At 43.4% G+C, this 15,148-nt stretch overlaps 1 protein-coding gene across 2 annotated transcripts in view; it reads left to right on the top strand.

Moving 5' to 3' along the window:
* WNT2 (Wnt family member 2) overlaps positions 1 to 15,148 on the top strand; it is a 142,240-nt gene that overhangs the window by 22,975 nt on the left and 104,117 nt on the right. For both annotated transcript variants that reach the window (XR_008892668.1, XM_056573851.1), the window contains exon 2: positions 14,015 to 14,250. Coding sequence is in view for 1 of the 2 variants with exons in the window: in XM_056573851.1 (XP_056429826.1) it covers positions 14,015 to 14,250 (236 nt within the window). In the remaining variant the exon portion in view is untranslated. The remainder of the gene's footprint in view (positions 1 to 14,014; positions 14,251 to 15,148) is intronic.

A 15,148-nucleotide genomic window follows, 5' to 3' on the forward strand; every position in this document is an offset into this window, starting at 1 on the left:
GCCATTGTATCTTTTATGGAGGTGCCCCCCGCTACACTGACCTGTACACCTTCTGTCATCCTTCGATAAAGAAGTTTATACCTGACTGGTGAGTGCGACATCCTTTGCTGCTTGGTGCTTATCATTGGCTTTAATTTGTTGCTCGCTTGTCAGCACCGCAGCAGGTCCTTCCCGGTGTTCACATACAGTCAGCTTGTTTATCACACAGAGCTGGTTTCTCACACAGAGCACTTACCATATTCCTTTGAAGTGTCAGTCACTTTCTCCCTTCACTGTGCTGATTATCTGGAAAAACATAGTGCACCTGTGGTGTCCCGGTACAGAACATGGTTCTCAGGTAGAGTCCCTCAAGAACAGTCCCCTCAGGTAGAGTCCCTCAAGTTCACAGGGCTCTCCTGCAGGTTCCCCCCTAAGTCATGATATGGTATTGTATTGTATATTAAGTATGTACATCTGTTGTATGTATTGTACAGTGAATGTAAGTAATATATGAAGGTTGTTAGGATATTTACACCTGTATTTACCTTCCTAAGGTCATGTAATATGTCATGTGCTATGTGATCACACAATATACCCAGACTTCCAGAGGCAAAGGTAATCCCAGGCAACCAGCTACCAATGGGCTTTAGTCCAGCCCCCTGATATATAAGGGGCTGTAGTCTCCACATTCTCTCTCTTACTTCCTGGACCTTAAAGCAAGCACAAGTCCTGTACAAGTCAAGTCCATCATTTCTAGGCAAAAGCCTAAAAGTCTGCAGCCACATCAAGTCTGTGAATACAAGTCAAGTCTCTACTGTCCCTACCAAAGTCATAACAGTAGTACAGTGGCCTGCATCATTTTTATAGCAACTACAAGTCCAAGCAAGTCTGAGAGGTTCCCTGTGTCCCGGTCACCTCTGTGGAAGTTGGCTATTTGTTAAGACTGTTATACTGCCTTCTTCAGTAAAGTTCCAGTTGCATCAAAACCCTGCTTTGGACTCTCATTTACTATATGCCGTTTTGGGTTGGTTGTCAGCGGTACCCTACACCATACAACCACATCCTGGCATCACGAACACTAGGGGTTACTAACATCTTGCCCCAGGGGTTAATACCATTTGGCCCCGCTACCTGAACCGCTACACCCAGTGGTCCTGCCATAACACCTGTGGGTCACCAATATTTTGGCATCACAAACAGGATACGGGTGTGTGCCTTTAACTATTCAACCACCAGGCCACCCGCAACGAGATACGGGTGCACACCATTGCCGCAAAAGCCACTAGTCCTCCCCCTATTCAGAACTGTAATTACAGAATAGTCCGGAGCTGTCGCAAGCTGCGACAGGAATTGCGGCCACAAGTTACGGGACATTATTAGTGAAATTGTGCTTTGCTGGGGTGCTAAAAAAATGTAAGGGGGCAGGTGAAGTGTACTGCACTGCTGTTACCGAGGTACCTGCAAGGGTTAAAGTCAGCCCTGGGTCTTCCCGTGCGCGCGAGCTGTCGCAGCTCCGCCCCGCTGGTCCTCCACAGTCACGCCTCCTTAGCCGTCCGTAAGGATCAAAAAGTCTCCCCTGTGTTGCAGTGGGGAAGGATTTCCCAGCCAGAAGTTCCCCGGGTGCAGCCGGACTAAAGGCTCCGGCGGCTGCGCCTGCATCATTACACCAGATCACCGCTGCGCAGACTCTGCAGAGGTCAGCAGGGAGTACTGGTCACCCAAGCCGCTGCAGCACATCACAAGATTTCTTAAAGGGCCAGTGCACTCAACCGTCTCACATCGACAGCGCACCCCAGCAAGTCTGCAGGTCAGCGCACTCAAAGTCTTCTTAAAGGGCCAGCGCACCCCAAACTTCTTATAGCGACATTGCATTCAATCAAGCCTGCAAGATGTCAGCACCCAGTTCTCCTTGACCCCTGGACGAAGGTGCTTCTTCGACTCCAGGGGTGGGGTTACCACCTGCTACAAGGAGGGTCCTAACCTCTCCACCTCCAGTTCAGCGCAACAGTTTAAGAGCTCCTGTAGCTGCATGAGTCTTCTTGGGGAACACTGTCCTTTCCGCCTACAATGGGGACCCCTTCACTTTGCAAGATTTTAAAGAGAAGATACAGAGCCTTTTTGATTTCTATTCTTTTCCCCCTCAACAGGTGCAGTTGCTCACTGGACAGCTACACAGACCAAAACTTGAAGAAGTCCGCACCTTGCCCGCCTCCAAGAAGGCAACGGTAGAGCTGATCTTTGAAGGGCTGAATCCCACTCTCCATCAGAGGTACGCCTCCGCCTGTATTAGAGACGACAGAAACCAGGCGAGACCCTCCGAGCTTATGCTGTAGCCTTGCAAAATGCCCTAGAAACTGTCAGAGACTAGATGGTATAACTCCCGAGCAGGGCAACAAGGTACTAATGGACAGATTTATTGATGGGGCTCACAACAAATGGGACAAAGCCCAGAATGTTAGCTGTACAGAATCCTAGTTTGTCATTTCCCGCTTTTAACCCCTTGGGGACGGAGGGTTTTTCCATTTTTGCACTTTCGTTTTTTCCTCCTTACCTTTTAAAAATCATAACCCTTTCAATTTTGATTAAAATGATGCCGTACTTATATAGATTTGATTTTATCGTACTTCTGGAAAAATCATAACTACATGCAGGAAAATTTATACGTTTAAAATTGTCATTTTCTGACGCCTATAACTTTTTTATTTTTCCGTGTACGGGATGGTATGATGGCTCATTTCTTGCGCCCTGATCTTAAGTTTTTAGTGGTAACATTTATGTATTGAACAGACTTTTTGATCACTTTTATTCATTTTTTCATATTATAAAAAGTTACCAAAAATACACTATTTTGGACTTTGGAATTTTCTTTGCGCGTACGCCATTGATCGTGCAGTTTAATTAATGATATATTTTTATAAATCGGACATTTCCGCACGCACTGATACCACATTTGTTTTTATTTACATAGTTGTGTTTATTTTTTTAAGTGGGAAAAGGGGGGTGATTCAAACTTATTAGGAAAGGGGTTAAATGATCTTTATTCCCTTTTTTTTTAACTTTTTTTTTGTTTGCAATGTTATAGCTCCCATAGGGATTTTACATTGATCAATGGTTTCTCATAGGAAACAATTGATCAATGATTCTGCCGCTTGACTGCTCATGCCTGGATCTCGGGCACTGAGCAGTTATTCGGCGATCGAACAGCGAGGAGGAAGGTAGGGACCCTCCTGCTGTCCTGTAAGCTGTTCGGGATGCCGCGATCCCGAACAGCCCCCTGAGCTAACCGGCAATGGTTCACTTTCCCTTTAGACGCGGCATTCAACTTTGAACGCTGCGTCTAAAGGGTTAATAGCGCGCGGCACCGCGCCATTGCTATGTGCCGGGCCCGACCCGCTATGTGTGGCCCTGCATTATAGACAGGGAGTGGGCAGAGGGAGTAAGGGTACGCCCTCCATCACCTACAGGTTAAGAGACTATCCATCCAAGTTATTGAGTCTGGGGCCGAGGCCGAAGAAGTTAGCGCCTCTCCCTCAGAGACACTAGGAGCATCTGTTAGATCAGTGCTACTATCACCACCTACTCCTGTATCAGTATTACCTGCCCCATCAACCTCTGCGGCCTCAGAATTGCAAAGTGTTAGACAGGACCTTGATCAGTTAACTAAGGCCGTCAAAGATCTTGTTAGCCGGACCAATCCGCCTAGCCGGAAGGAACCTCTGCCTAGAAAGCTGTCTCTGCTCCCCGTCCTGCTAATTCCCATAATTTCCCCTCCAACAGACCTCCAGGGACTCAGAGGTCCTTCTATAGTCATTGTAATAAGACTGGACATTGGAGAACACAATGTTGGGCTATAAATGGGAATCCCCTGAGGTCAAGGATCGGCCCTCATGCGAATCGTCAGCAGGTCCAGATTCTCCCTTTACGTCGCACCATGCCCCTATGTAAAGGTTATTGTAGAAGGGGTACAGTTAGAGGCCCTAATTGATACGGGATGTCAGGTGTCTACCATACCCAATGATGTCTATTATAAGTATTGGACTGCTGATTTGTTATTTGAACCTGGCGATGACTTTAAAGTAATGGCAGGGAATGGGAAACCAGTAACCAGACATGGATACTGAGAGCCAACCATTCAAGTGGGTGAGCATATACTCAGGGGACAGGGAGTGATTGTAACCAATGTATCCGATAGGGGGGTGGCAGAGTTTATATTGGGGATGAACATCATGAGACACTATTTTACTGAAATAGTAGGCTCTTTACATGCCTCTCTCCCCTACATGTCACCTTCAGGCCGGCGGGCTGCGCAACACCACTTAAAGATTCTTCAAGCGGAGCAGAAGTTTGTCAACAGTCATGGAGAAGTTTGCCGAGTACGGATTCAGGACATCCGTTCAGTAGTCTTGCAGCCTCATACGGAGACCATCCTTTGATGCCGTGCCCGACCTGGAATTAGGAACAATGATTACCAAGCATTGCTGGAGCCGATACAGCTGCAAGATTATCCTTTAGTCCTGGCGGAGAGAAGTCTAGTCACTGTTTTGATGGCAAAGTCCCAGTCTGTCTAGTCAACATATCTGACACTGCCACCATCCTGCTGAAGTATACTCCAGTTGCCCAGTTGTATCTCATCGGGTCGAAAGACATTCTCACTGGGGCACGGGTGGCCTGAAAGCGGACAGCATAAGTCATCCTGAACCTTGCTGGACCAGCTCTAAGTGGGGGACAAAAACACCCCAAGAGAACAGGTCAGTGGAGTCGTTAAAGTGGCCAAACAGTACCAGGAAGCCCTCAGCAAGCACCCCACCGACTTCGGCCAGACTACTATAATACAACACTTGATCCTGACCAGCGACAGTCCGCCAATCAAGGAGAGACAACGCCCTGTAGCATCGGGCATGTACCAGTCAATCAAGAAAATGTTGGCTGAAATGAAGGATGCTGACGTCCTCCAAGAGAGTCAGAGTCCCTGGGCTGCTTTTCTGGTCCTCGTTAAAAAGGATGGGACTATCCGTTTCTGTGTGGACTATCGGAAGCTGAATAACGTCACGCATAAAGATGCCTATCCTCCTCTACTCAGGATCGAAGAGATCTTAACTGTCTGAGGATCAGCCGCATACTTCTCCACGTTGGATTTAACCAGCTGATATTGGCAGGTGCCTATGGCTGAAGAGGACCGGTAGACTGCTTTCGTGACCCCAATGGGGTTGTTTGAATTCAAAAGCATGCCCTTTGGGCTATGCAATGCCCCTGCTACCTTTCAACGTTTGATGGAGCGATGCCTGGGACATCTCAACCTCCAGAGTGTCCTGCTATATCTCAATGACATTGTATACTCCAAAACTTATCAGGAGCATCTTAACCACCTGACAGAGGTGTTTCAAGTCTTGATCCAGCATGGGCTGAAGATTAAACCCTCTAAATGTCATCTTTTGAAACCTCAGGTACACTAACTAGGTCATGTCGTCAGCTGGGAAGGAGTTCAACCTGATCCAGGAAAGGTTGACCTTGTCAAGGACTGGCCTACCCCGAGCACAGTGAAGAACATCAGGAGCTTCCTGGGATCTGCTGGCTACTACCGCCACTTCATCCCCCACTTCGCCCTGATTGCTGAACCCCTTACAGCTCTTCTCAGGGGTAACGCAAAGGAAAACTATAATGGAAGACTACCTGTCAAGTGGGCCAAAGAGCAAGAAACAGTGTTCCGAGCTCTTAAGCATTTGCTGACCGCACCACCTATCCTGGCGTATCCAAATTATAGTGAACCCTTCCGGCTATATACCGATGCCAGTTTTGAGGTTCTGGGCACCGTCTTGTCTCAAGTCCAGGAGGGCAAAGAGCGGCTGATAGCCTATGTCAGCCGAAGTCTGCAAGGAGCAGAGAAGAATGACTCAAACTACAGTTCTTTCAAGTTGGAGCTCCTCGCTTTGGTCTGGGCCATGACCGAAAAATTTAAGGATTATCTGGCTGCCTCGCTTTTTACCGTCTACACAGACGACAATCCGTTGGCCCATCTAAATACTGCCAAATTGGGGCCATTGAACAGCATTGGGCCTCCAGATTGGCCAACTACAACTTTAGCATCAAGTATAGAAGTGGCAAATCAAACGTGAATGCAGATGTGTTGTCTCGGATGACTCCCGGCGAAGAACCACCTATAGAAGATGAGTGGGAAGAAGTGGAGATGCCCCCATTTTATCAGAGGTTTGTGAGCCAGAGTGTCCTGACCACGCTAGATGACTGAGAACCCAGGTCCGAAAGAGTTCAGGAAGACCTCTACACGTGGAAGACTCTGCAAGATGAATGTCAAGTCATGGGGGATCTGTTGGACTGCTTGTTAATAAAAAAGGTACCAACCCATCTACACCGGGTCCAGTGTTACTATGAGTTGAAGAGGTTGTGGCGACAGAGGAAACAACTGTTTGTACACAAGGGACTATTGTACAGGAATTCTTTGGATCCAGTCTCTGGTGATGATGGCTTCATCATATTCTGGTTCCCTGAAGAGACACTGCGATGATCCTCAATGCCTACCATGATCAGTTGGGACACTTTGGAGTCCACAAGACCTAGTCCACCATCAGACAACGGTTTTATTGGATTGGGATGCGAAGAGACATTGAGATTCTACGCAAGGATGCAAGAGCGCCCCTCCATCCCATCCAAAGTGAAAGGCCTATTCAGCTGGTCGCACTAGACCATGTCAAGTTGTCCCCTACCCGGTCTTGGTACACTTACGCTCTCACCATGGTGGATCACTACTCCAAGTGGGTAGTAGTAGTAGTGCCTGTCAAGGACCTCACCTCCAAGACTGCTACTCAGATGTTCTACTCTAACTGGGTACAGATCCTGGGTTGTCTGGAGTCAGTCTTCTCGGATCGGGGAACAGCCTTTGAGGCCCAACTGTTTAAAGAATTGTGTCAGTTCAAAGAATGCAAGAAGCTCCGGACTACAGCTTACCACCCCCAGAGGAATGGATTGTGTGAGTGCATCAGTCAAGTCCTCATCCACATGCTGTGAGCAGCGTCAGTGTCCAAGCATTAAGAGTGGCCCCGGCTGTTGCCAGAATTGTTGGAGATCTGCAACAGTACCAACCATTGCTCCACTGGGTACACCCAATTCTTCCTGATGCTGGGTTGACATGGGCAACTGACAAAAGACCGAGCATTCGGACTACAAGCGCCATTTTAATAACTCTCCACATGTTTCACAAGACTGGGTCTCAGACCATCGGAGAAGAATCCAAGAGGCGAAAGAGATTGTTGGGGAAAAAATGGGGAGGCCAAAGAGAGACAGCAAAGAGACTATAACTGTCACGCCAACCCTACACTATCACCTCAATGCCCTATCCGGACTCTGATTCAGAAGACTGGTTATGAACTGCAGTTGGTACATCAAAATTGCGTAAAATTGTGCCTTAGAGAAGATCTGCCTGAACCTCCTGCACCTCCTCCAACTGCTGCTAGACCCATGAGAATGTACCTGGAGAGGGTATCCACCCTTCAATAGATGTACCGATGTTCTCCCCTAGCCAGCCTGCAGTCTTCTGTGCTATGCTGTACCATGGACTGGTGCAACCATCCCTGGTCTCCTCACCGGCTTCTGTCCGGTCTCCCATGGCATCTATTTACATTCCGGATTCCAGTTCTTCCATCCACGTGGATCCAGCAAGTCCAGGACCTATTCCAGTTGCAGAGTTCAGTCTGCAAGAGTGTCCTGCCACTCCAGAAACACCAAGAGCTCCCGAAGTGGAGAATGTTCCTGAGTCCCAGGAGGTGGTGTTGCGTCTGTCCCAAAGGTCGACACAAGGGCAACTGCCAGCCAGGTATCTAGACTGACGTAAATAGTGTACACACATAAATTCAGTACACATAAGACTCAATCACAAGTCATGTACAACAGTCACAAACTTAAGTCAAATATACATTAGGGACTGTAGCATTCTTATATCAGTCCACACCACTGTTAGTCACTAAAATGTCATATAACTAATGTAATTTCTTCTTGTCTTTGCGTGTCCAGGGTACTTTACTAGCCAGAATGTATTCCTGTAGCTAACCAAATGCATGTACAAAAGTAAGGTAACCGAATGTCAAATGTAAAGTGTTCTAGGGATAAGTGTGTAATGGCAATAGACCCTGGTAGCCAAGGCATTGGGCAGAAAGCCTCGGGCAACCCAATCTGCAACCAGTGTTTAACAGCAAAAATAAACAGTGGTATAATGTCTAATAACTTTATGATATAATGTCAAAGAGTATGTATAAGCATTGCCATCACCATGCATACCAAGTCTAATAGTCAGTCAAATGCCAGTCAAATGTCAGTCATAGTCAGATATATCATAGTACTAATCAAATGTCACAGTACTCCTAAAGTGTGATGTCATATTCATAATAAAATGTCAGAAATGGTGTGTCATAAAATGTTTTAGTCAGTCAGAAATATATTGTCAGCTATGGCTGTTATATGCATCTCCAAGTCATGATATGGTACTGTATTGTATATTAACCCCTTAAGGACCCAGCCAATTTTCAGTGTAGGACCCGGCCAAATTTTGCACATCTGACCACTGTCACTTTAAGCATTAATAACTCTGGGATGCTTTTACCTTTCATTCTGATTCCGAGATTGTTTTTTCGTGACATATTCTACTTTGTTAGTGGTAAATTTTCGTCGATACTTGCATCATTTCTTGGTGAAAAAAGTCCAAAATTTGATGAAAAAATGGAACATTTTACATTTTTTTTTTAACTTTGAAGCTCTCTGCTTGTAAGGAAAATAGACATTCCAAATAAATTATATATTGATTCACATATAAAATATGTCTACTTTATGTTGGCATCATAAAGTTGACATGTTTTTACTTTTGGAAGACATCAGAGGGCTTCAAAGTTCAGCAGCAACTTTCCAATTTTTCACAAAATTTTCCAAAATCGGAATTTTTCAGGGACCAGTTCAGTTTTGAAGTGAATTTGAAGGGCCTTCATATTAGAAATACCCCACAAATGACCCCATTATAAAAATGTCACCCCTCAAAGTCATCAAAATGACATTCAGTAAGTGTGTTAACCCTTTAGGTGTTTCACAGGAATAGCAGGAAAGTGAAGGAGAAAATTCTAAATCTTCATTTTTTTACACTTGCATGTTCTTGTAGACCCAGTGTTTGAATTTTTGCAAGGGGTAATAGTAGAAAAAGTCCTCATAAATTTGTAACCCAATTTCTCTCGAGTAAGGAAATACCTCATATGTGTATGTCAAGTGGTCGCCGGGCTCAGAAGGGAAGGAGCAACAATGGGATTTTGGAGAGTGAATTTTGATGAAATTGTTTTTGGGGGCATATCACATTTAGGAAGCCCCTATGGTGCCAGAACAGCAGGAAAACCCCCACATGGCATACTATTTTGGAAACTACACCGCTCAAGGCATGTAACAAGGGGTCCAGTGAGCCTTAACACCCCACAGGTGCTTGACGACTTTTCATTAAAGTTGGATATGTAAATGAAAAAGTGCACTAAAGTGCAGTTTTTTCCACAAATTTACCATTTTTACAAAAGGTAATGGGAGAAAATGCCCCCCAAAATTTGTAACCCCATCTCTTTTGAGTATGGAAATACCCCATGTTAGGACATACAATGCAAACTACAATGCTCAGAAGAGGAGTCACATTTTGCTTTTGGAAAGCAAATTTTGCTGAAATGGTTTTTGGTGGGCATGTCACATTTAGGAAGCCCCTATGGTGCCAGCACAGCAAAAAACAACCCACTTGGCATACTATTTTGGAAACTACACCCCTCAAGGAACGTAACAAGGGGTACAGTGAGCCTTAACACCTCACAGGTGTTTTGTGACTTTTTGTTAAAGTTGGATGTGTAAATGAAAAAAAATGTTTTCACTAAAATGCTGGTATTTCCACAAATTTTTTATTTTTACAACGGGCAATAGGAGAAAACTACCCCCAATATTTGTAACCACATTTCTTCTGAGTATGGAAATACCCCATGTGTGGAAGTCAAGTGCCCTGCTGGCGAACTACAATGCTTAGAAGAGAAGGAGCGCCATTGAGCTTTTGGGGAGTGAATTTGTTTGGAATGGAAGTCAGGGGCCATGTGCGTTTACAAAGCCCCCCGTGGTGCCAAAGCAATGGACCCCCCATATGTGACCCCATTTTGGAAACTACACCCCTTACAGAATTTAATAAGGGGTGCAGTGAGTATTTACACCCCACTGGTGTTTGAAAGATCTCTGGAACATTTTTCATTTTCACGGACCACTGTTCCAAAAATTTGTCAGACACCTGTGGGGCATAAATGCTCACTGTGCCCCTTATTGCATTACGTGAGGGGTGCAGTTTCCAAAATGGGGTCACATGGGGGGGGGTCCATTGTTCTGGCTCTATGGGGGCTTTGTAAACACACGTGGCCTTCAATTCCGGATTTTAAACATACCAATTTGGTTAAAAAGTTTGCGATTTATTTTTTAAGCGCAACAAAAATAGAAAAGTTTCCAAAATTTGCTAAATTGCAGTTTTCTTTTTCATTTCCCCACACAAATAGTATTTTTTTTTATTTGCGCAATACATTTTATGGTAAAATGAGGGATGTCATTATGCAGGACAACTGGTCGTGCAAAAAACAAGCCCTCATACTAGTCTGTGGATGAAAATATAAGAGAGTTACGATTTTTAGAAGACTTAGGAAAAATTGAAAATGCAAAAATAAAATTGGCCTGGTCCTTAAGGTCAAAATTGGTGGTGTCCTTAAGAGGTTAAGGCCAAAATAGTCCCGGTCCTGAGGGGGTTAGTTAAAAAAGCAAAAACTGTTGATATAAAAATATACAGATATAAATATGATAATAAAGATGTGATGATAACACCACCTAATTTGCCAGTTAGATTGGGTATTACTCCCCAGGAGGGAAATATTTATATATATATATATATATATATATATATTATAATAATACCGATAAACTTAGGGCTGTCATGATGTATTGAAGCATGTCTAGAGAAATTATTCCATACAAGAATAAAAATGTTTTTGTGCTTGTGTGTGGCTAGCTCAACACTTGCGCCTCTTATGGTTGCATTTATAGCAACCAACTGTTTTGAGAAATGTTTGTGCCTTTTTCTTCTTTGGGGCAAGGATGTGCCTGACAGAAGGTTAAATGTGGTTTTGAAAAAAAGGCCGGTGTGAAGAAATGGCTCTTTGACCAATATAGACCCTATTCTTTTTGTTATTGCTAGAAAAGATAATGACATTTAGAGCTATTGTATTCCCTGTATTTTTCTTGTTTTTTTTTTGTGTACCAGTAGATAGACGTTTTTGAATTAGGTTACTTGCCCGAATGCTTGAGGACTAGATTAGGGTTCTGGGTTATTTTCTTGCTGCAAACCTAAGTTACAGATTTTTACTCTGGTTTTCAAAATCTGACTGCAGAGCACAGTTGCACCAAATTAATTTGAACTGTCCAAAAGGTATATTAGAGAGCCATATTTTATAATGTAAGCTTTCAAAGGGCAGGTAGCTATTGCTGTGTACCTTTCTAAAATACGTCTTGTACCAGTGTACCAATTTTATTTTCTTCGGTATGAAAGGTGATAACATCTAGAAGTTTGTTGTTGTTTTCATAGACCAATTAGTTATTTTTATTTAGATGTAGAAGAAACCTGTCTAGTTCAGACGTTACTGTTCTATATAATAAAGATAGTGATCTCTGTAGCATCCCTAGAACAGTGTTTCTGTCATGTATGGGCTGGGAAGGAGTGCACACTAATCTCGCCCGCTCCCCTATCCCTGCCTACTTACGTACCTGCCCTAAACTACAGGTCCGTAACCACGAAGACAGTCCCTTCATGTATACGTGAGGGGCGTAATTGTCAAAATAATAAACTACAATGACACTGACTAGGTCCGGGGACAGTGGGTTAACAGACAGACTAACAAAATATGACTACACACTCAAATAATAGTCCAGATTCAACTAACCGTGTCAAAGCCAGGAGAAGTCAAAGTACCAAGTCGCTATTACCAGAGAGAAGTCAAGATGAAAGCCAAAAGTCAAAGATGCCAGGTTATACAGGAGAAACAGGGAATACACATTAGCTACTGGAGCAAAAAGATTCTTTCACAGGCACTGACTGAGAGCCAACTGCCAGGTTAAATAGGCAACTCACAGGTGCTCTCATCAAGCGGTCAGCTGACTAGCTAGACAGCTAGGTGTAACCCGGCAACAAAATGAATAAAGAACCTGTCGGAACCTTTTATCCCTGTGGGTTCTGACAGTTTCTACAGGAGATGTAGAAATATATTTTCTTTTTAGCTTCCCACAATCAAAATGATTAGCTTCCCACAATAATTTTGCTGTGTGTGTGTGTGTGTATATATATATATATATATATATATATTATTTTTTTTTTTTTTTATTCAATTCAAAATAATTGTGTGTGAGGGTGAAATCTATTCCTTTTAGGATAAGATCCTTTTGTTTTTCAGGCATAGTTGGATTCTAATCTTTAGTAGGATTATAGTAGGAGTGTGGAAATAAAAAACAAAACAAAAACTACTTGTCCAAGGGACTAAATCGGTAGCACAATCTGCTTGTCCCTCATGACAATCCACTTGTCTTGGTAGACGAAAGAATTTTTTTTTACACATTATTGATCCCCTCAGAGGACTTTTAGGAGGAATCTAATTGCTTAGCTTGAGAGCTGGACCACCATTCCTTTTTCTGCTATTCAACACAGGAAGCAGCCCGCTTTGTCCGAGCTCCAGCACTACTTGCACTTTGGTTGTCCGTTAACCATTGTTCAGACTGGTGAGTGAGCTGAGGTGCAACTTCTGCTTCTTCATTGATCTGTGTATTGTGCACTTGATTGATAGAGCCTGCTGAAGAGAGGCTTTATCAATCCCAACAATTTGTAGAAAATCTTTCTAGATTAGTAGAAAGGGGAACAACTCCATATTAATACATTAATTCATGTAAATGTCAATCAATAAACAATGCATAGACCACTAATGTTTTACATTTTCCTAGCAGCAAAAATTGGCATTCTGTGCTCTTGGTGTAAACCACAATCTCATTTAACCTGGCAAAAAAGTAAATTGGCTTTAATTATGGTTGTAAACAAGGTTTCTAGCATACTCTTGGAGGCACACAATATTCCCTACATTTCTCTTATTAAATTGCATTCTCCTGTAGTATCTTTTTCAGCATCCATTTGTGCAGTGAACAGCATAGTTCACTTTCCAACGGTATCTTAAAAAACTGCCATGAGTGTAGTGAGTTTCTTAACTGATACAGGGCGGAAATGTATGTGTAAAATACTCCTTAAAGTCAAATGTACTAAATTACTGGCAGTCCTCAGGAAACTGGACAAATATCATACAAAATAAATATAATTTAAAGTTTCTTGAAAATGTTAAAATAGATTACTATATATTACTGTATATTAACATACTCCAGGAAGAAAGATATTCATAGTAAAATTTTCCAAATATGTGAAAATGGCAATGAGTTATGTACAGATTTGTTCTGATGATACCACGAAATACACCTGCATTAAAAATGTGTTATGTTACAAGGGGGGGGAAAATACACAACTAACTTTTACCGAAATTATAATATTCAATCTTAATTCCTTCAACACTGAAGCATTTTCCATTTTTTATTCTTGTTTAAGACTTCATTCAGGAAGCTGGACACAAATGAATCTTCCTAACTGGAAGTATTTTTAGCCAACACCTAGAGTGGGTCCAAAACACTTAAAGTGTTTTTCACAACCACTTCTGGTTTTGGCTTAAAATTCTGACCAAAATGAGGGCCAAATACTGTTCAAAATACTACATGTAAACACAGTATAAGTGTGTAATGTGTGTGTGTAATGTCCCCACAACCTCCTTTTAAGTTATCTGCAGAATACTCCTTTTAGTCATGTGACTATAGGATGCCAAATTTGTTTAATACATCATTATGTGTTAACATTTAGCCAAGCAATTGTTTACAGTTTTAATGAGATTTTTTTCCTTTCTTTGGGCAGGTACATGGGGGCTGTTGGTTCCTCTCCTACTTCATCCCGAGTAATGTGCAATAATGTTCCTGGTTTGGTGACTCGTCAAAGGCAACTGTGTCAGCGTTATCCTGAAATCATGCATGTTATTGCTCTAGGGGTTAGTGAATGGACAGCAGAGTGTCAACATCAGTTTCGACATCATCGCTGGAATTGCAATACACATGAAAGAGATCAAAGCTTGTTTGGAAAATTAATTTTACGCAGTAAGTTGGTAGAGATCCTTATTTTCCATTAGAAAATACTATACAAAATTATAAATTAGAATGGAAAAAATTAGAATGGAAGGAGATTGTTTAGGATGTGTGAAGTTCCTCCATAAGGTTACGACTAAAATTAGTGAAGTTGTGAAAAAAAAGAGCTATGTTTAATATTGTTCCTAAAAGGTTGAAGGGAAGGGCAAATATCAAGAAGGGGTGTGGCAGGAGTCACTCCTGATAAGTCATGTTTTAACACTAAAAGAAATTGTGCAACATTTGCTTTTACAGAAGCCGAAGAGGTTGTGTAGGTGGAGCTAACATATTGGGACCTTGTTCTTGCAAATAAGAAATGGGGTTATTGACTCAAATGCCTATGTGACAGTGCCCAGTGTACAAAGTTAAAGGCCTTTTATTACCTGCCTTGCTAATAGGTATCAAACTTATTAAAGGGGTACTACTGTGCTGACAACTTATCCCCCATCTAAAGGATAGGGGATAAGTTGCCTGATCGTGTGGGGTCCCGTCGCTAGGGACCCCCGTGATCTCGCACGCAGCACCCCGCTATCATCAGGCCCCGGAGCGAACATTGCTCCGGGTCTGATGACTGCTGATCACAGGGTCGGAGTATCGTGACGTCACGGCTCTGCCCCCATGTGACATCACACTCCGCCCCCTCAATGTAAGTCTATGGCAGGGGGTGAGACAGCTGTCTCCCCCCTGCCATAGACTTGCATTGAGGGGGCGGAGCGTGACGTCACACAGGGGCTGAGCTGTGACGTTGCGATCACCAGTCCCGTCATCAGACCCGGAGCGGATGTTTGCTCCGGGGCCTGATGAGAGCGGGGTGCTGCGTGCGACATCACGGGGGTCCCCAGCGGCGGAACCCCGCGCGATCAGGCAACTT

The sequence above is a fragment of the Hyla sarda genome, chromosome 4, assembly GCF_029499605.1.
Source record: "Hyla sarda isolate aHylSar1 chromosome 4, aHylSar1.hap1, whole genome shotgun sequence".
Lineage (NCBI taxonomy): Eukaryota > Metazoa > Chordata > Amphibia > Anura > Hylidae > Hyla > Hyla sarda.